This window comes from Nicotiana tomentosiformis, chromosome 1 (assembly GCF_000390325.3).
Source record: "Nicotiana tomentosiformis chromosome 1, ASM39032v3, whole genome shotgun sequence".
NCBI classification, from domain to species: Eukaryota; Viridiplantae; Streptophyta; class Magnoliopsida; order Solanales; family Solanaceae; genus Nicotiana; species Nicotiana tomentosiformis.
In genome coordinates this window covers 72,419,812-72,441,658 of record NC_090812.1, presented here as the reverse complement: position 1 = coordinate 72,441,658, position 21,847 = coordinate 72,419,812, and the positions used below count along the sequence as shown (strand labels likewise).

The window sequence follows — 21,847 nt, the reverse complement described above, 5'->3', positions numbered from 1 at the left end:
TCTCTCTCTACTCTACTTATCAAAGGCAAGATATCACACAGAATCCAAATATTTTTCGAGTATTCCAACGATAATTACGTAATATTTCATATTTCAATATTAATTTAAGCAAGTGCCATGGACCTTAGAAGTCACTTCGGCAATTTTGCGCTTTAAATAACAAGGAAAGAAGGTCGATGCAAGGATAAAAATTTGAACACATTGATTTCGGCGAAAGAATGGAAAAGGCAGATCAGAGAAAGAACTTAATTCCCTACTCTCGTTTCTCATTTTTCCAATTAGTCTCTATCGACAAACAAAAGAACAAATGGAAAAACGATATGCTTGATGAATATTACGTAGTCATAGTTATAGTCTCATTTTTCCAATTAACCCCCAAAGACTAAAGATCAGAAAATAATTTGATGAATATACAGTCATCTTTTTGACGCTTCTATCTTTGCATATTTTCGCTCTGGATACAAGAATCTTTTGCTTCTAAGAAGATGCTGAACAATGACATAAAGAGAAATCGATTACGAAGCCATTTCTAGTATTATCTCCGTTCCAATTTATGTGAACCTATTTGACTAGGCACGGAGTTTAAAAAAAAATGATGACTTTTGAAATTTGTAATCCTAAACAAATCAAAAAGGAGCCCAAAGTATTTGCGTGGTTATAAAAGTTTCTCATTAAGGGTAGAATTGTAAGTTTAAACTAAATTGTTTTCAAATTTAGAAAGGGGTCATTCTTTTTGGAACGAACCAAAAAGGAAATAGGTTCACATAAATTAGAACGGGGATTAACTAGTAAGACAGGCAGATCAAACAGGATTGATAAAATGGAGAACTTATGGCGTATGTGGTTCAGCATGAATGTTTCCTCATTTCTTGAACCTAGCCAGTTGGTTTTGTGAAGTCTATCAAAAAAACAAAAAATAGATGCAGACACAGAGACAGATGGAAAAAAGCAGTAGAAAAATCGAAGTTCACCAATCATTCTAAGTTTAGGTTTAACATTTCTTGGACTCACTAAGCATAAAATAAATCCAGCTACAAAATTCTCATCAAACACTATGCTTTAAGCTTATAAGTCATATATAAATCTGATCCCCCAAAGTGGAAGAAGAGAGAGCTTTGGCAATCTCTCATTTAGCGGCAGAGTCCACTAGAGATCAGCTAACAGGCTGCTGGTGATTCCCGTAGCCATTAGAGGATGCTCCATAAGCTGCTCCAGTAGCATACATGCCAGAATCCTGATTTTGCGATGCGCCATATCCATATCCTCCATAATTTTGCCTTCCATTATAACCCCCATTCCATTGACTACCAGAATCAGCTCTCATCTGCAAAATTAGAGAACAAAAAGACGGGTTGTAGAAGACATTGTACCACAAGAACAAATAAAAGGTGAAAGCTTTTGTAGAACATTAGAGATCATTCCGTGAACGAGGTTGATTTTAGGAAGAATGCATTGTAGGACATTTGACCATTTTGGAAAAGAGTCAGACTTTAAAAAGGTCACAGACTGATCAGATCACCGGCCTTGTCATTTAACTGTTCTATTGGGAAAGCAGGCTGATTTCTCTTTTCCCTGTTTTAAAAATTTCTTTTTTGATCAAGAGTTGATATTTTACATTAAGAATATTCCTGTGGGAGTTACCTGCTTGTTTGCTGGACTTCGTCCCCAGGAAAGACGAACTGCCTGCTTGCCAATTATTGCTCCACTTAATTTCTGTATCGCTTCCTGCGCAGAGCTCCTACGGAACATAAAAACCCAGAAGGTAGTCAAGCATGCTTCCTTTTTTTAAATTATTACAAGAAAGATCAATTTCACTAATTGCACCAACAAGGTACAGGTATGTACAGCAAAAAGATCTTTTAATCAGTTAAACATGTAGGAATTGGAAAAGTCAACAAAAAATATTTACATCTTGATTGTACTGCAAATTGCACAAAGAAAATATCATATTCTGCATTTAAAGGCTTCAGCATAAGACTACTCTATTTTATAAATTAGCAATAACCTAAAAACTTCGTGTCTTTTCCCCGTTTAACTGCCTAGGTTTACTATGGTACTCTGGCAGTATGTTCAGTTTTATTTGTTCATAAGATTTGGTTTTTACCACCAGTTGTATTCCCTTTCAAGCAAGTTACACACGACACTTAGGGCAGCTCAAAATTCATGTCCTAACCAAAAAAGGAAAGAGATCTCATATTCAGAAAAGTTTTTCTTCTACTTACATACAAATTTCTACTTTCACTCAGAATCCAAAAGGAAGTTTACCATCTAGCAGCGAACCTTGTGGCTGGACAGATAAAGTGAGAGCCCCAATAATTTTCATATTTGATAAGAAATTCAAAGGCCAGTTGCTAATAGTCTATTGTTGCTCGCACACTAATGTTAGCAGCAGAAGATGGTGGTGATGAGATTTGCTGTGTTAAAGTTACTTTGAAAGAAAGAACATAATAGAATCTTGCAGAAGGAGCTTAGTGAGATAGAAGAAAGGAAAGAAATATATGTGCAAACATAAGATATAAAGAACAAAAATGAAGCTGAGTTGATAACTGTCAAAAGCAAGGAGAACCAACACAATATTGGATGGTTCAGGAAAAAATAAACAAAAAAAGGGTAGATAAAGCAACCAGCTTTACAAATAATAAGTTGGCAGAATGTAAGGTTAAAATGATGGACCAATAGGAAACAGAGTTTAAACTTCACAATCTTATCAAATATAAAAAAATGAGACTCATATTTCGCCAATAAACAGCAATTGCACACAATTTACACAACATTTTATCCTCACAACGTATTTGTGTTCAGTCCTAGGCAACTTTTCAAGAATCAAAAACCAAACCACTCATCTTTTTAACTCAATATCTAGGATTAATCCATTTATTTAAATGGTACACGATCAAATGAGATTAAATGCTGAAAGATACTGAATATATCTACCAATCAATCTCCGTGCCTCAATACTCGTAACATCAGTTCTGTCACTCTCAATGTTTCAGACAATGATACACTAATAAAAAGTTCACAGGCTACTTAACCACCTTGAATTTCATGTCAAGCAATATAGCTAATTACCTGTCAGAAAATTGTACAAAACCACATCCCTTTCCAGCAGGTATTTTCACAGAGACCACTTCTCCAAACTGATTAAAGGATTGCCTAAGTTCCTCGTCAGTGACATCAGAATCAAGTCCTCCAACAAAAATCTACCATAAATAGAAGTTAGAAGAAACCAACTATTTTTCTATAAGTATTAGTTGATTAAAGAGTCGAGCAAATAACATATGACCAACTTCCACAAGAAAAAGAAGCACTTACTGTAGTGTTTGATGCATCACCATCAGACTGGGATCCATGGGTTGCAGCACCATTTGATGCATATCCACCAGATAATATCACAGCTGAATAATTAGAATAAGAAGTTCCAGCCTCAATATAAAAGTTGAACATGACATTTAACATATGATGAAACTGCTAGCACGTAGGTAAGAAATAACTGGTCACAATAAACTACAAGAAGAAAATCAAGCTCAATAAATCTAGCAAAACTTGGTGCATCCAGGCTTTCTCAATGTTTCGACCATCAATGTATGCATGTTTTGCTACCAATAACTTGTTCAGCCAGGTTACCTATCAAAAAAATACTTGTGCAGCCAGGTTAAAAAAAATTTACTGCCTTGCTCTAAACAACATATCACATTATGTTTTTCAAGCATCAATTGGACTAACTTCTGGATTGAAATGGAAAATGATCTGATTCAGATTTTTTATTATTAGTAGTTTTTTCGATTTTTTAGAAACAATAAAATTCGAACATTTAAGAAGTTAAAAAAAAGATTCCACAAGATGCAACAATGCTAAAGAATCTTTAAAACGCTTTGGTGAAAAATCTGTCCATTTGAATCTTGAAAGCAGAAGTCATTTAATATGGATGACAAGATTAGAAACAGCATACATTGATGGTCATCTGAGGCCCGGTATATTTAGTTTGCTAAATGGCTTGCCAGGGAACAATATCACGTACCTTGTGAAGAATATTGTTGCTGTGCTGATGGTTTCTTTGGGGTAGCAACACCAATACGCATGGCCCTGCTGGAACAATATACACCATTCATCTCAGTCATGGCCCGAGACCTCTCGCTTTCATCACCAAACCTTACAAAGCCATAGCCTTTTGAGTGGCCTGTGTTTGCATCTACTACTACTTTTGCACCTTTAAGAGATGGATATCTACTAGCAAATGTGTCACGCAACATTGTATCAGTAACATCAGAAGCCAAATCTCCTACAAAAATCGAGAAATCAGAACCAGTTTCTGCACGCTTTTCACCAGTACTAAAGCCTGCCCAGTTTAAACGGAAGGGTTGCTCTGCGTTTGGCATCATAGTGCCATTGTAGCTCTGTAGCACTTTCTCCGCTGCTGCGTGAGTATTGAACTCAACAAATCCATAACGCTCTGATTGACCAGTCTGCTTGTTTCGAATAATTTTCACAGAAATAACCTGCATGATATATGACCCATAGTCAGGTACTATTACAGAGTGCACGCTTAAATTGCAAACTAATAATCAACTATTGCACTCTATATGAGTAGTGATGTATAAGCTTGAACAAGATATGCTTGAGATAATTTTATTTCAACCACAAAATAAAAGGTTCCCACAAGATTTAAATGCAGCTGGTCCAATTTCACGTCCATCTCTAATCTCTGTTTTGAGAAAGGAAAAGCTTTTTGGCATCCGCATTTACTCCATTCTCTAGTGTTTTACCATTGAACAAGCTAAGATCAAAGCTTCTTGCTTCAAGTTTAGTAGCTATAACAATATCACCAACCTCTGTCACAAATAATCTTAAAACAAGAACAACTAAAACTAATACATCAGCGGAGATATTCCCGAAAATTCAAAAACTAAGATATTCTCTCTTCACCGCTTCTCATTCTCTTTCTTCTTTCCTTCTCTTCTTCTCCTTTTTTTCTATTTTCCCAGGGCTTCATCCTTCCTCGCCATCATGTACCTCCTTGACTTCTTCTTTAAAACATTCTGGCCTTCTTATTCTTCTAAGTTCCCTCTAACAATATACTATACATAATACTACCTGAAACAGCTTCCTCTTTCTTTCTGTTTCATTCTTCGCCTTCTTGCTTCTCCTAGAGACTTGCCATTTTGGGCTTCTTAGCCGTTTCCTGGTAATAAGAATTCTCACAAAGCTAACAATACTTATGTCTCAATCTAGTTAAATTTATCTTTTTACTGACTCAAATCCCCAAATTCGAACCCAAGGTGAATTTCTACGACAAACTGGATGCCGAGTTAACTACTTGATGATGTCCTTTTAGAATGTAACAGTGAGAAATTAAGGCACGAAAACTGCCCTTTTCTGTATATTCAAATGCATTTAGAATTCTTCTTATCCCCAACATTTTTGTGTGGGGAGATATTTCTAGCTTCACAAACTAGAATACAATATTTGACTCGAAGTTCTCCACAGTCCACACTTTCCAAAAGGAAAAATACCCTAAGGAAAATAGAGGTGACAGGATCCGGAGGATTCTTCTTTGAATCTCAGACCGCTGCATTGACTTGGATCTCAGTAAAGGTCAAATCTTGTTCGCAAATAACAGCAAGTTAAATAGGGTTAGTTTCTTCACCTTAACCATGATACAAGATTTAACACTTCACATTACTTTTAACTGACTAAAGTCAATAAAGAAATTAATCATGAAAATCAAATACTCCATACAGCTAACGAACTAGAATTCGATATTTGACCTGGAATCTTCCCTTTTAGATGACCAACAGAGGAAACCCCTAATAAAAATAGAGGCGACACAAGATCCCAAGAATTCTCCTTTGAATCTCAGACCTCTGAAATGACTGAGATCTCCGTAAGGTGAAATCATGTTCGCAACAAATTGCAAGTTAAATAGGGTGAGTGAGTTCTTCTTAACTACAATACAGGATTTGGCACTTCACATTACTTATAATTGACTAAAATTTATAAAGCAATGAAATCACGACAATCAGTACTCAAAACCAGCTGAACAGATATTTAACGAATATACAAGCAGGGAATGCTAGGAAACTTGAATGATAGAGATAAATGGGAGAAAAAGGCGAACCTCGCCAGCTTGAGAAAAGCAAGAATGAAGATAACTTTCATCCATCCACTGCTGAAGATCACCAATCCAGATCGTTTTATTATCTTCAGATGAGCTCTGAATCTGAGTAGGGGACTGCTGCATCTTCTGCTGCTGTTGTTGATGTTGCTGATAGTAAGGCATGTATTGCTGACCATACATCATCTGTTGCTGCATCGCCATTGCTGCTGCTGGATACTGCATCGCCATCCATTGCTGTTGATACTGCTGCATCGCCATCCACTGTTGTTGTTGTTGCTGCTGTTGTTGTTGCTGCTGCTGTTGCTGTTGCTGATTCATATCTCCTCCGTTCATTTTCCCACCAATTTCACTTATCAATTTTACCACCTCTTCCTCTCTCTCTCTCTGTCTCTCTCTCTAGTTACTTCACGCTTTTTATAAGGAAGTTTTAGAGAGAGAGAGAATGAGCAATGGGTATCTGGGTCACGAGAGAGAGGAAGAAGAAAAGAGGGAGACTAAAAGAGAGTCGGCTTACTATATAACGAAGAAAGATACTAATAGAGATCTAGGGTCTCTCTCTCGTGCGTAACGACGTTCAATTTTGACCGTCCAATTGAGAAGCGAGGGTTTGAGGGTGGCCGTTGATGAACAAGTTTAGAGACAAGTTGGTTGTAGGACCAACTGATACGCGGTGGCAAACGTGGGTCCCTTTCCTCATCGTAGCTTTTCTTTGAAGTCAAACATTTATCGGCGGTTCGTGACGGCAACCGTCCAATTCGTACATGATATTTTGAGCTAACGTTAAACTGTTGACAGGAGAAATTTAATCATACTTGTTGTTTACTATTAGCTACGTAATTCAATCAATACATTAAATTTGTTCTCGAAAGCGCTGTTATTACTTAACTACAGTTAGTTAACACTTATTTTTACTTTAATTTATTACTCTCTGATCCATAATAAGTAATTATTTTATCTTTTTATTTTAATTCAAAATAAATATTTATTTATATAATTAAGAAGGAATTAATTTTATTTTTTTAAAAAATTTATCCTTATTTATATATTATAATGTATCAAGATAATAATTAATTAATATTAATTTAATTAATATATTTTTTTTTTTAGAAACTCGTATTTCTTTAATGGGGTGTCAAACGTAAAATGATAACGTACATGAGAAAGTGATACTATTCGGTGAAAGCATGGATCGAGAAAGTTTTTACCGTTGAGTGGTTGTTTGTATGTGTTCATGGCCAGCATGTCGTCCCGCGTAAGGCACATGCTGGTCATCTGTCCATGTTGACGTGTGAAGATGTCGCTAGATTTTACAACTCCGTTCCGTTGTTTTCACGGTGTGGCTTTTATGCTCAAAACGGAGTTCAGAATAATTAAGTCTCTTGTTGAAATACTTCTATCAATTATAGTACTAGATCTTCTGAATTATTATTGCAACTTGGAAATATAAACTCTATCGATTTTGTCCTCGAAAAGAACTGCACAGTCAAAGACATCATCTCATTGTTGTATATTGGATCTAATGGGGGTTTACATTTTCTTCTCAAAAATAATAGTATATATATATTCGTCATAAGATAAGGTAACATTTTAGCAACTTATTAGTATTCTGATTGTATGTAGTAAGAAAATTATCTTTCTAAAATCATTGATTCCTTTATGGTTGGTACAAAGAATAATTACAAGATCGTTGGTTCCTTATTACCAGTTTAAAGCTTATGAGACTCGTATATTTCATTTATGAAGATAAATAAACCTTAGGAAACCAAAGGAGATGATTCTTTTAATTATCTTGTTTAATAAGAGGGAAAAAATGTAACAACCCAATTAAATTAAGCTTGAGACTTCTAATAAACACCTTTTCAAAATAATTCATGTTTAACCTAGGATTGTCTAAGGGGAAGGTAATGAGTTCTTAAGGGTTAAGGGTACACGGAGGATACCGGTAAAGGGAGGGTTCCTTAAAGGTACTTTTGTTAAGGAAATTTGAAGGTACGGGATAAGGGTAATTTTACTGGTATCCTACCAGTACCCTTACCGGTCATAAGGGTGAGGTACCAACACTTAGGGGTAATTTTAAATTAAAAATTTTTAAAAATTATATTTAAATACAAACAAACTTTAATGGATGAAAAAAATTCAATACTTTTATTTTAATACTTATAAAAATAAAATTACATATTTTTTACAATTTACAGAATTTTTCAATAATTTCTATTGGTTCTTCGCTTGAAATCGATAGCACTTGTTCTTCTGCGTCCCCATTGTCTCCGGCATATCGTATTTCACTATAGGCATCATCGTCTTCTTGAATTATTTATGGAAGGCCAAGATTATATTTTTCTTGTATGTAATACCTAAACCCGGACTGGTTAGGAATTGTTTCAAAACGAGGACCCCCTTTCTTAGCACTACCCTTAGTAGATCTATTACAATTTTTTTTACCAGTTTAGGAGCTATTTTTAATAATAAATAATTAAAATTACAATAAATAGCAACACATGTATAGCAAAAATAAATGTAAAAATTAATATGAGTGCTAGAACGTTAATCGCAATTTATATATATATATATATATATATATATATATATATATATATATATATATATATATATATATATATATAGAGAGAGAGAGAGAGAGAGAGAGAGAGAGAGAGAGAGAGAGAGAGAGAGAGAGAGAGAGAGAATTAGAGATATATGAGAGTTTTGTGTGAAAATTGAAAGAATGAAATGGGGTATTTATAGTTTTAGAATAAGATCGAAGTGTATTTGAACAAATTTAGGGGGTTAAAAACATAAATTAGGGGGTATGGGGTGTGAAGGGCTAGAGGGGCAAAAATAGTCGTTATTGGCCATTGGCTAACGGTACAAAAACAATTACATTTTAAAAAAAAAAACGTAAGGGTACAGGTTCGGTACCGATCCGGTACCGCTATGGTACCTTAAGGGTACCAACCAGACCGGTACTAAGGGTATTTTTTTCGGTATCCTCCCATTACCCTTACTCTTTACCCAAATCCCTCACCCTTATCCCCAATTCAGACCGATAGTGCGGTATCGGTACAAGTACGGACTGATACGGGTACGGGTAATACCCTCCCCTTAGACAACCCTAGTTTAACCCATTTTATAATCATGAGTAGAGTTAACAACACTGCATTTGTAATAATATATATACATTTCTTCTAGCTCAAGCTGTATATACTTGAAAAAAGTAAGAGAATAATATGTGCAAAGTAAATTACAATCACTTAAAATTCACGTACTCAAAATTCTGAATTGCGTCTCCACTTTTAATATGAGGTGATTTTTTTTTCTTCTTTTGGAGACTTAACCTAATTGGTACGTGGAGTAATAAAGCCACATTACAAACTAGACCACTGATGATTTTGGGCCAACCAAAGAGCAGTCAATTTCATCAACTAAGTACTCAAGTACAGAAGAGTGACCACTATGTCCATACCAAGTACATAAAACGAGATGCTAATGTACAAGCGCATATGCTTGCCATTGACTTTATATTTTGGTTCAAATGCACATTAGCATAATAACTGTAACCGGACATTATTTAACGTAACAAACCATTAACTTTCTTGTTTACAAACAGATTTAAAAAACCTTAAATCGTTTGACTTCTCTTCTTCCATTTTACGCCATACTTGGTTGGTGGATACTGGATACAAACAATTTAATGATTAAGCTTGTATGATCAAAGCTCTAGGTACTAGCATCAAATGAAGGCAATGAATGCTAAACATTTGGTTGTTTTGGTCTATTGTTTTTTCCAGGTATATTTTCACCAACTTTACTCATTCTCGTGGTGACCAATTAAGTCTCACAGTTCTCTAATTCGGCTATGAGAACTAGGAGTAAATGGTATTGAAATCGTAATGGACTATGTCACATGTGTGATTTACCTACAGTGGAAAATGCAATGCCACATTGAATTAATATCATAATTCCAAAATGATGGGAGAAGAAAAGGTTCGAGATCAAAATTGCTAATTTCATTCAGTCAGCTTAGAAAACCTATTTAACATGAAGAGTCAAATACATACCCAAAATTGGGAACTCGAAGACAGCCTGCTGCAACCAAAATCTTAACCAGAAGTTCCCCTTTTAGCTTCTGCTTACACATAAATAATGAAAGAATAAAGTCAAACAACACGAGCTACATATACACAAGGACTGCACATTTATATTTTGTAATCTGCATGTAGGAAGCTTTCATAAGATGTTCCCTCGAGCGTCTTTTCAACATCGCTCCAATTTTCAACTTGTGAAGACAATGGCCCCTTGTGTATCTTCACTTGACGACTATGGAGGTCCATTCTTGGAACTTTCAGGAAATCTTTCACATCATTCAGTATCTGTGACAAAACGATAGGAAGTAGGCATATAAAACGAACTTCCTCACAAGAGAACCAAAACATCAGGGATACAGTAGAATATGCAATATCTTACAGTCCGATTTTTTATTATGTCCTCATAGAACAAGATTATATGCCGCGTGCTCTTAAAGTACTCCAAAGCGTTAGCAGCCATATCCTGTACTTGTTTTAGGTTAGCGATCAACGTGGTTGTGTTTATCGTAGGCTTGTAACTTGCGAGTATCTCAGCCTGCAAAACATGATTGCATAGGACAGCATGAAGACATAAGCATGTATCTCTACATCATAGGGATTTATTAGACTGACCTCCACAGGAGAATGCACATGAGACTTATGGGTTCCGTTTAACATCTTAGCATTCTGATCATAGGAATTTGCTAGTATCGAAACCATTCTGCGCAAAAGATTTCTTCTGAAGAGAAAAATTGCAGAAACTCCTCTCCTTTTGAAGTACTCAACAATTTCCTCATGATGCTGTAATAGACCCTGTAATAACATAGAAATGCCCATGCAGTCCATCATGATCCATAACCATGACATGAGGAACCAAGCCACCAAAGCGTAAGGTAATTTCAGTGTTTACATGATCTAGTTCTTCACAAGGTGATGTATCGTGTAGACCAATTTTTACATGATGTAGTTATTCATAAGGCGATGTATCACGGAGACCAATTTTCACAATTTTTTTCTACCTAGTTTCCATTGTACATGGGTAGATCAGTGGTGACATCGGATATGGCTTTCCGCAAAAAACTACTCCTATATGTATCCACGAGATCGAGTATGAAATTATGTTTATCACTTTAAATTGAGTATCTATTTCCCTTTCTTGCTAGGATTGGAAATCTGTATCTTACATATCCATAGGATTGAGTCCCTTTCTAGCCAATTATTTTTGAATTTTAATACATCTTACTTTTCAAACGAAACAGGTTGGTTTTTTTTCTTCTTTTTTTTTTTGGGGGGGGGGGGGGGGGGAGCCAAGCATGTTGTATCTGGGAACTTTTTTGTATTTTTCTACTAAAATACACATCACATACTTTTTTTTCCTGAAATCACAATGCTTGTAGTACTTCAAGGATTGGTATTTTAGCATGGTACAAAATATCAACATTAAATATTCCATATGATTTTCCACATGATCTAGTTTCGTTCGAGCAAAGGACTCCGAGTCCCTATCTTACTCATTATTCCGGTACTACTGTTCCATCTACTATTTACCATATTAAAGCGGCAGACAAGTGATAAGAAACCATCATAACTTAACTAATTATGCAAGTCCAGAATTGAGACGTGATAACCACATATTCAAACACATACATACAGTTTAGTGAGTATAAGTAAAAGACATCGGCCCAAATTCTGAAAACAAAGCTAGCATGTTTCACATATGAACCAACATATGAAGAAGAAGAAAAGAAACGTTTCAAGACGAGCTAACACAGCTAGGTACTGAATACTCCATTGTGAAATTCCACCAACAATCTTCCCCTTTTTAAATTCCTTAATCAAAATTATGTGTTTATACAACCGAAATGACAGCTTAATGAAAAGAGCAAATTCAGATGATAGACAAACATGCCAACTTCACGTTTGAAAACTCAAGAAGCAACCTCATATATCCACTATATAAATCACTGACGACTAGCACACAATGTTGATAAAATGAATCGAGTTTACAGAAGGTTTTCTATAAATCACAGCTACGTTCTCTACGTAGTTATGTTCTCGTGATCACATATTTAGGAACAGACATGACAAATAGAATTTTAAAAATGGCACCCACCTGATTAAGCATCCACTTCAGACCAACTGCAGCTGTGCATTCATTCTTGGAAGCGCTGGTCAAAAAGTCTAGGTTATAGAGTTTGTCCAATGTTTCCAAAATCGTTGATGCATTACTTTTCCGGGCTTTAACAGAAAAAATCTCCCCATTAGAGCTTATATTCATATGGCTGTTCAACAATGTTTCAAACCATCCACTACCAGATCTCTGAGTGGACAAAATTGCGAAAAACCTTACAGGATTACAAGCACACTCAGCCCTGATACAGCAGGATTTAGTCAGTAATTTTATCCACAATGAGATACTAAAACATACTAACAGATTGTCAATATCTCACCGGCTAAAAGTTTTTGGCTTGGGGAAGTGCAGATAAGGTTTTTCTGAAGGTTCAATATTTGTCGCCTCACATGGCCTTTCAACCACATGAATACTGGTGACCGGTCCACTGGAACGCGAACCAATTTGTTTCAGACAAATTGAACATATATAAATTCCACATATCATTGCAAAAAATAAGACCACCATTCTCAGCAGCAATGGAGATTTCTTTGGTGGCTTTATTATGAAAGTATCCTGGAATTAAATCAAAAGTTAAAATGCTTGAGATTTTAAATTTCGTGTTGCTACATCAAATTTTCCTTCAGTGTTTCAACAAAATAAATTTGTGTCCTAAATTAAACAAGCAAAACAAAAGGCAAGGGAATCTAGGTGGGCTTTCATCAAATTAGAATTCAAGATACAAAATAATCAAAAATTATTGTCACACTCTACAGATGAGAAAAGATACAAGAAATAGAAACAAATGCTATGACATAAGAAATGAAAGCTCAAATTTGAGGAAACACTTGAGATTGAGAAGAAACCCAGATCAACACAGCTAGAGTTGTCATAACATTACATACAGTTGTCGATAAAAGGCAAATGAAGAAACTTTCCACTGTTGTGTATATCATTTCAGATAAAATATAAAAACGAAATGATATATATAGAAAGAAGCAAGAATGTTAAACAAACAAAACAAGACATTACCTTGGTGAAGAAACAGAAATCGTCAGCCATAGTTTAGTGCTCAAAAAGGAAGATAATGAAAAGGCATTTGGGGATACCCAGATTCAAAAAAAAATCCCCTTTTTCCTTCTAGCTTTATTCATCTTATTCCTCCACTCCTTCTCAATACATGCAGAAACATTTATTTATGTAAACAGTATATATATATGTAGAAAAAGAGAGCTGGGGTAAGCTTTTTCTCGTGAAGAACACTATAATGAGAGTGTTCTTTAGTGAGCCTTTTGTTCAATTTTCACGCTCCTCCTTTTTGCTTTCTTTTTCTCTTTTTTGTATTTTTGAGCTTTCCTTCTGATTTACACCTCTTCTTCCTGACTTCCTCTTTGCAAATTATGTGGAATCCCAGGTCTGGTACGATCCGAATCCGAATGACAGGAAAAACAGAAAATGATATGATAACGGCGTCGTTTTAATCGGGCTTTGATTTAGTCAAGGAAATTTAATCATTACTTGCAATTTCACCGCTATTCATCCTTAAAAAATTTACACGTTTTACCGTTTAGTTTATCTACCTCAGCTCATGTATCCACTTGAAAAAGGATTAACATACTCCGGATTTCGTCTAATCCTAATTTCTACTTCTTTCTAAAACTTTCTGACATTCTTCTAGTATAAACTATTTGAAATTTCAATTTATTAATTTTTTGGTAACTAGTTAGATTTTTATTATCAAAATTGGAGTACAACATACAAACCCTGAATGTTGGACATCAAGTCCCAACCTTCAGTCTAAGCTTAGAAACTAAAATAGCAAAAAGATCATCTCAATACCAAAAGTATTTAGGCCGGGTAGTAGTTTAAGCTCTCAAGCCACTTTGCAATCTTCACCTTCATTGAATCTCTAAAATGGATTTCTTGAACTATAGGTCTTGCCACTACCTCAATACTCTGCTGCTTGCCTTGAAACACTCTATAATTCCTTTCCATCCACACATGATAAACAGCAACCGCTAGTAGCATTCTGTATACCTCAGCTCTTGAACTGCTCCCACTAGCATGTTGCATCCCCCACTGTAGTTCATCTTCCCAGACCATTGGATTTCTAGTGACACCTATCCAGTTGAGCAGCTTCTTCCAGAGTTGTGCAGTGGTCTCACAGGTAAAGAACAAATGGGCCAAGCTTTCATGGTCTTGCCCGCATAAGAGACAAAATTGATCTTGAGTCACACCCCACTTGAATAATCTATCTTTTGTATACAATCTCCCAAGTGCAGCCAATCTCAATATGAAAATCCATTTGGGTAAACCTTGATTGTTACACATAAGTTTTCTCCATGCTACTTTCTGGAATGTACCCCTTAACTTCAAGTAAAATTGCTTTGTAGAGAACTTCTTCATACTTTATACCTCATTCAATATATAGCCTGCTTCATTAAAGTACTTTGTGGCTTTCAAAATCTTCCGAACAATCCAAGATGCTTGCTTCGGGACATCTTCAAACATATTCTTGTTCCTCCCATAGTAACATTGAATCCACCTCACCCAAAGTTTATCTTTTTTCCTACAAATATTCCATAACATTTTACTAATTGCCGCTTTATTCCAAACTGCAATGTCTAGAATATTTAAACCACTTGCAGACCTTGGATAACAGACTCTATCCCAAGCTAACAAAACTTTTTTTGACAACTCAGTACCACTAGACCAAAGAAAATTCCTACAAGTAGCTTCAATAACTTTACAACTTTCTTAGGTAAGATGAAGATCTGAGCCCAGAAGACTTGTATAGAGAACAACACTGACTTTATCAATTGGGATCTGCCATCATAGGATAAGAATCTAGTAGTCCAAGATTTAATCCTTCCCAACATTTTATCCAAAAGAGGCTGGCATTGAACGACAAAAACTCTTTTGGTGCTTAGAGGGACCTCTAAGTATCTAATAGAGAGTTCCCCTTGCTGAATCCCAAGAGATTCTGAATATCATTTTGAACCTCATGTGTAACACCTCCATAGTAAACAGAGCTTTTACTCAAGTTTGCAACCAAACCAGAGGCCATAGAAAAACTTTGAAACCTATCAAATAGCATATGAACAGACATAACATCCCCTCTACAAAATAAGAGTAAGTCATCTATAAATCTCAACTGGATCAGATTCATTTTAGCACATTTAGGATGAAAATTGAAATCAGGAAGTTTTCCTAATTGCTTGAGAAGCCTACTAAGATATTCCATTGCCAGGACAAATAAGAAAGGAAAAAGGGGGTCTCCTTGCTTCAATCCCTTCCTAGCCTTAAAGGGTTTAGTAGGCTTTTCATTAATGAGTACAGAATAAGAAACAGTTCTAACACACCCCATAATTCATTTTACAAAAATATTAGGGAAATTTAGACTAACTAGAATTTGCTCCAGAAAAATCCACTCAACTGAGTCATAAGCTTTCTGCATATCAATTTTTAGCATGCATCTAAAAAATTTTATTAAAAGGTGAGTGCTAAAGGAAATATGACCTATTTTGTGGGACATTTTCATTGATATCACTAGTATACTATAAATCTTGAAGGTGTGAACTGTTTTTATTGAACTTAGAAAAGAAAAATCAAGCAAAGATGATTTTAACGAAAAAGAAAAGAAATTGTGGCTCTTACAATTTCCATTAACTTATGTCTTTGTCATGAGATAGAAATATGTTTAATATTCACAAACAAGCAACTAACATAGGTGAAAACAAAAAGATTCGGACGAGAATAACAACCTCAATGTCTCCACCTCAGGAAAGGGAAATTTGTAGTGCAAGTAATTTACCCCAAAAAAAATAAAAATAAATGTAGTATAAGTTCTCGACCAGACTCTTTATGATAAGCAATGGGAGTACTGACATTGGAATTTCAACGAGTATTTCTGTGTATTGGGACGCACATTCCGCTGATGCTCTCGGCCTCTAGTCCACTGCTTGACCCGTGCTTTAGTGCGGTGTGTTCAAAAAGCTTTTTTCGAATTGAGAGGAAAGGTATAACAACACCAAAAAACTGCATGTTGGACAGAAGCAATGGGCGGATGGAGTTGCCTTAAGTTCATCTGAACTTATAATTTTTTTTATATGGTGTATATATATTAGATTTGAATATATAAATTATAATTTATTTATATTTATATTTCTATATCTATCTATCTATCTATTTATCTATCTATATCTATATTTGTCATGACCCAAAATCTCACATGCCGTGATGACGCCTATTCTCAATACTAGGCAAGCCGATAACATCAATAACCCACGATTTCCTTTAAGTTTGAAAATATAATATTTAAATACAATATAAAAATCTCGCAAATACCGATACAAACACTCCTAAAATCTGGTGTCACTGAATACATGAGCATCTATACATTATAAATCTTGAAAACACGGTCTATAATAGTTTGAGACCAAATACAGTAAACAAGGAGATAGGGAAGGAGAGACAAGGTCTGCAAAACACAACAGCTACCTCTGAATCTCCGGAAAAAAAATCAATTATGCGAAAGAATCAACACCCACTGTGTCCGGGATCACCTGGATCTTCACATGAAGTGCAGGGTGTAGTATGAGTACAATCAACTCAGTAAGTAACAATAATAAATAAGAATTGAAGGTAGTGACGAGCTTCACAACTAAGTCCAAATACAGTAATTTTCAACATAAAAGGGTAGGCATGCTCTCAAGTTCAACATTTAAAATTCCACAATAATTTCATATCAACTTCAACTGAAACAGAAGATAATGTCTTTTAGAAAATTTCCAAACCGGTGGCATATATATGACAACTGAAATGCAGCAATAATGAAATCAATGCATCCTCTCAGAGTAATAATTATCCAGTCCTCCCATTCACTCCAACCTCACAGTCACTATTTCCTCAGTTCACTCTTTCTTCACAATTACTCAACACTCGGCACTCGTACTCAGTAGGTACCTGCGCTCACTGGGGGTGTGTACAGACTCCGGAGGGGCTCCTTCAGCCCAAGCGCTATAACAAGCCAATCATGGTATAAATCAATGAAATATGCTGCGGCGTGCAGCCCGATCCCATAAATATTCTCACAGTTAGGCCCTCGGCCTCACTCAGTCATCAACCTCTCCAGTCTTCCGGGCTTTCAGAAATCATAATAAGCAGCCCAAACATCAATGATATGATGCATCAATAATGAACAATAGAGACTGGGATGAAATGTGCAAATAAAACTGTGACTGAGTGCAAAAAAGCAATTTAGCAAATAATTCTACAAGTACACGACCTCTTTAGGTCCCAACAGTGTAAACACATGGTTTAAACACGATTTATAGTTCGATTTCTCTAAAACGTGAAAAATATACGGATATCAACAGATTATTCAACTACACAGTTCTATGGAATTAATCAAGTCACAATTTCTACAGTGCACGCCCACACGCCCGTCACCTAGCATGTGCGTCACCTCAAAACCAATCGCATAACACATAATCCGGGGTTTTGTACCCTCAAGACCAAATTTAGAACTGTTACTTACCTCAAATCGTGTAATTTCTTATTCCGCTATGCCTTTGCCTCGTGAATTGGTCTCCAAACACCTCGAATCTAGCAACAAATAATTCGATTCAATCAATAAAAATTATAGGAATTAATTCCATATGAAAATATAAATTTTTCATAAAAATCTGAAATTCTACCCAAAAATCGCCCGTGGGGCCCACGTCTCGGAACCCGACAAGAGTTATAAAATTTGGAAACTCATTCAACTACGAGTCTACCCATACCAATTTTACCAAATTCCGATATCAATTCGACCCTCAAATCTTCAAATTAAACCAAGAGGAGTTTCTAAATCTTCCAACTTAATTCACTAATTAAATGTGAAAAACAACCATGGTTTCGGGTATTTTAACCAATATTAAGTTAGAAATACTTGCCCCGTTATTTTTCTTGAAAATCTCCCGAAAATCCTCTCTCCGAGCTCCAAATTGGTAAAAATGGAGTCCCATTTTCAGAACTTAAACTCTCTGCCCAGTCATTTGCTCTATGCGATCACGACCAACCACACGCGATCGCGAAGCACAAATTTCCACTGCCCAGATTTAACCCTACGCGATCGCGGATTCCTTCACTCGACTGCGAAGCACATAGTCCTCAGCTCTATGCGATCACGGACAACCACACGCGATCGCATAGAGCGAATGCGTGGCCCAACTTCCTCTCCAATTTCCCCTATGCGAACGCGGCATTTCCCACGTGTTCGCGTAGCACAACCTGGCCAAACCTACGTGATCGCGGATGCCTTTGCGCGATCGCATAACACAAAATCTCACTGCTCCAACTTAGCCTACGCAATCGCGGGTGCCTTCACGCGATCGCATAGCACAAAATCTCACTGCTCCAACTTAGCCTACGCGATCACGGACATTCTCATGCGATGTCATAGAAGGAAACCAGTGACAGAAAACCAGCATTCTTCAGCTGGAATACCAAGTCCAAAATTGATCTGTTAGCCGTCTGAAACTCACCCGAGACCCTCGATACCTCAACCAAATATACCAACAAGTCCTAAAACATGATACGAACTTAGTCGAAACCTCAAATCACATCCAACAATGCTAAAACCACGAATTATACCCCAATTCAAGCCTAATGAACTTTGAAATTTCCAATTTTTACAAATGATGCCAGAACCTACCAAATCACGCCCGATTGACCTTAAGTTTTACACACAAGTCATAAATAACATAACAGACATATTAAAATTTCCAGAATCGGATTCCGACTTTGATATCAACAAGTCAACCCCCCGGTCAAACTTCCCAAAAATTCAACTTTCGCCATTTCAAGCCTAATTCCATTACGGACCTCCAAATAATTTTTTGGACATGCTCCTAAGTCCAAAATCACCATACGGAGCTATTAGAATCATCATAATTCAAATTCGAGGTCGTTTACTCATAAGTCAACATCCGGTCAACTTTTTTAACTTAAGTTTTCAATAATTAGACTAAGTATTTCATTTCACTCCGAAATCCTTCCGGACCCGAACCAACTAACCCACTAAGTCATAAAACAACTGTAAAGCATAACTTGAGTAGTAAATAGGGGGACAGAGTTATATTACTCAAAATGACCGGCCGGGTCGTTACATTCTCTCCCTCTTAGACAAACGTTCGTCCTCGAACGGGTCTAGAATCATACCTAGAGTCTCAAATAGGTGTGGATATTTGCTCGCATCTCCTGCTCAATATCCCAAGTAGCTTTTCCGATTGGCTGGCCTCTCCACTGTACCTTCCTTGATTCTATGTTCTTTGACCTCAGCTTTCGAACCTGTCGGTCTAAAATAGCCACCGGCTTCACATCATAAGTCAAATTACTGTCCAACTACACTGTATTGAAATCCAAAATATGAGATGGATCCTCAATAAACTTTTGGATCATGGATACATGGAACACTGGATGAACACCTGATAGACTAGGTGGAAAAGCGAGTTCATAAGCCACTTCTCCAATCTTTTTAAGTATCTCAAAAGGCCCAATATATCGAGGGCTCAACTTGACCTTCTTCCCGAACCTCAACACGCCCTTCATGGGTGAAATTTTGAGCAGAACCTTCTCCCCAACCATGTAAGCAACATCACGGACCTTCCTGTCGGTATAACTCTTCTGTCTAGACTGTGCCGCGTGAAGCCGCTCCTGAATCAATTTAACCTTCTCTAAAGCATCCTGAACCAAGTCAGTACCCAATAGCCTAGCCTCACCCGGCTCAAACCAACCCACCGGAGATCGACACCATCTCCCATATAAAGCCTCATACGGAGCCATCTGAATGCTCGACTGACAGCTGTTATTGTAAGCAAACTCCGCGAGTGGCAGAAACTGATCCCAAGAACCCCCAAAATCAATGACACAAGCGCGTAGCATATCTTCCAATATCTAAATAGTGCGCTCGGACTGTCCGTCCGTCTAAGGGTGAAATGTTGTACTCAACTGAACTTGTGTGCCCAATTCCCGCTGCACTGCTCTCCAAAACTGTGATGTAAACTGTGTGCCCCGATCTGAAATGATAGATACTGGCACATCGTGTAGGCGAACAATCTCGCGAATATAAATCTCAGCCAACCGCTACGAAGAATAATTAGTACCAACTGGAATGAAATGCATAGATTTGGTCAATCGATCTACAATCACCCAACCAACATCAAACTTCCTCAAAGTCCGTGGGAGCCCAACTACGAAATCCATGGTAATACGCTCTCATTTCCACTCCGGAATTTTAAGTCTCTGAAGCAATCCTCGCGGTCTCTGATGCTCGTACTTCACCTGCTGAGAATTTAAACATCAAGTCACAAATCCAACTATATCTTTCCTCATTCGCCTCCACTAATAGTGCTGCCTCAAATCCTAATACATCTTCGCGGCACCTAGATAAATAGACTACCGCAAACTGTGAGCTTCCTGGAGAATCAACTCATGCAAACCATCTACATTAGACACACATAGTCTGCCCTGTATCCGCAATACACCGTCATCCCCAATAGTGACTTCCTTGGCATCATTGTGTTGAACTGTGTCCTTAAGGACAAACAGATGGGGGTCATCATACTGACATTCTCTGATACGATAAAAAAGAGAAGACTGAGAAACCACACAATCCAAAACTCGGTTCGGTTCCGAAATATCCAATCTAACGAACCGGTTGGCCAAGGGCTGAACGTCCAAGGCTAAAGGCCTCTCTGCTATCGGTAAATATGCTAAGCTGCCTAAACTCTCCGCCTTACAACTCAAGGCATCGGCCACCACATTGGCCTTTCCGGGATGATAGAGAATTGTGATATCATAATCCTTAAGTAACTCCAACCACCTTCGCTGCCTAAAATTAAAATCCTTCTGTTTAAACAGATACTATAGACTGGTGATCGGTATAAACCTTACAATGAACACCGTACAAATAATGCCGCCAAATTTTCAAGGCATGAACAATAGTTGCTAACTCAAGGTCGTGGACCGGATAATTCTTCTCATGTACCTTCAACTGTCTAGACGCATAGGCAATCACCCTACCGTCTTGCATCAACACTACACCGAGACCAATACGCGACGCGTCACAATACACAGTATAAGACCCTAAACCTGTAGGCAACACCAATACTAGAGATGTAGTCAAAGCTATCTTGAGCTTCTGAAAGCTCTTTTCATACTCATCTGACCATCTGAACGGAGCACCTTCTTGGGTCAATTTGGTCAAAGACGATGCAATAGATGAGAAACCCTCCACAAAGCGATGATAATAACCGGTCAAGCCGAGAAAACTCCGAATCTAAGTAGCTGAAGAATGCCTACGCCAAATCTGAACTGCCTCTATTTTCTTCGGATCCACCTTAATTTCTTCACTGGACACTATGTGTCCCGAGAATGCCACCGAACTAAGCCATAATTCACACTTAGAGCATTTGGCATATAGTTTCTCCTCTCTCAGCCTCTGCAATACAATACACAAGTGTTGTGCATGCTCCTCCTAGCTACGTGAGTACACCAGGATATCATCAATAA

General features: G+C 37.0%; 3 protein-coding genes and 1 long non-coding RNA gene across 4 annotated transcripts; all 4 read right to left on the bottom strand.

Moving 5' to 3' along the window:
• Nucleotides 1-498: 498 nt before the first annotated feature.
• On the bottom strand, nt 499-855 carry LOC138898901 (uncharacterized). Its single transcript, XR_011410845.1, has 2 exons — nt 796-855; nt 499-539 (listed from the first exon to the last, which is right to left on the bottom strand). It is a non-coding gene; the product is annotated as an uncharacterized lncRNA (long non-coding RNA).
• An 84-nt stretch (nt 856-939) lies between these two features.
• On the bottom strand, nt 940-6,627 carry LOC104087504 (polyadenylate-binding protein RBP47). The gene is made up of 6 exons (XM_009592001.4): nt 6,116-6,627; nt 4,019-4,496; nt 3,313-3,395; nt 3,070-3,200; nt 1,642-1,738; nt 940-1,324 (listed from the first exon to the last, which is right to left on the bottom strand). Exons 1-6 carry the CDS (start codon nt 6,446-6,448, stop codon nt 1,154-1,156), a joined length of 1,293 nt encoding a protein of 430 aa, XP_009590296.1. The 5' UTR covers nt 6,449-6,627; the 3' UTR covers nt 940-1,153.
• A 3,473-nt stretch (nt 6,628-10,100) lies between these two features.
• LOC104087496 (uncharacterized) lies at nt 10,101-13,677 on the bottom strand. Its single transcript, XM_009591991.4, has 6 exons — nt 13,322-13,677; nt 12,630-12,865; nt 12,293-12,551; nt 10,813-10,992; nt 10,580-10,735; nt 10,101-10,485 (listed from the first exon to the last, which is right to left on the bottom strand). Exons 1-6 carry the CDS (start codon nt 13,349-13,351, stop codon nt 10,312-10,314), a joined length of 1,035 nt encoding a protein of 344 aa, XP_009590286.1. The 5' UTR covers nt 13,352-13,677; the 3' UTR covers nt 10,101-10,311.
• Nucleotides 13,678-14,137: 460 nt separating this feature from the next.
• Nucleotides 14,138-14,695, bottom strand: LOC104087539 (uncharacterized). Its single transcript, XM_009592050.1, has one exon. It carries the CDS (start codon nt 14,693-14,695, stop codon nt 14,138-14,140), a length of 558 nt encoding a protein of 185 aa, XP_009590345.1.
• Nucleotides 14,696-21,847: the final 7,152 nt, after the last annotated feature.

What these genes read in the sequence shown, in the direction of transcription:
- LOC104087504 (XM_009592001.4), bottom strand. Translation starts at nt 6,448, where the DNA reads ATGAACGGAGGAGATATGAATCAGCAACAGCAACAGCAGCAGCAACAA. An exon ending in GCTTTTCTCAAGCTGGCGAG is followed by an intron (nt 4,497 to 6,115) that starts GTTCGCCTTTTT and finishes TATATCATGCAG; the next exon opens with GTTATTTCTGTGAAAATTAT. An exon ending in GTGATGCATCAAACACTACA is followed by an intron (nt 3,201 to 3,312) that starts GTAAGTGCTTCT and finishes TATTTATGGTAG; the next exon opens with ATTTTTGTTGGAGGACTTGA.
- LOC104087539 (XM_009592050.1), bottom strand. Translation starts at nt 14,695, where the DNA reads ATGAAGAAGTTCTCTACAAAGCAATTTTACTTGAAGTTAAGGGGTACA.
- LOC104087496 (XM_009591991.4), bottom strand. Translation starts at nt 13,351, where the DNA reads ATGGCTGACGATTTCTGTTTCTTCACCAAG. An exon ending in ATTTCTGTTTCTTCACCAAG is followed by an intron (nt 12,866 to 13,321) that starts GTAATGTCTTGT and finishes ATTTAATTCCAG; the next exon opens with GATACTTTCATAATAAAGCC. An exon ending in AAGCCAAAAACTTTTAGCCG is followed by an intron (nt 12,552 to 12,629) that starts GTGAGATATTGA and finishes CTGCTGTATCAG; the next exon opens with GGCTGAGTGTGCTTGTAATC.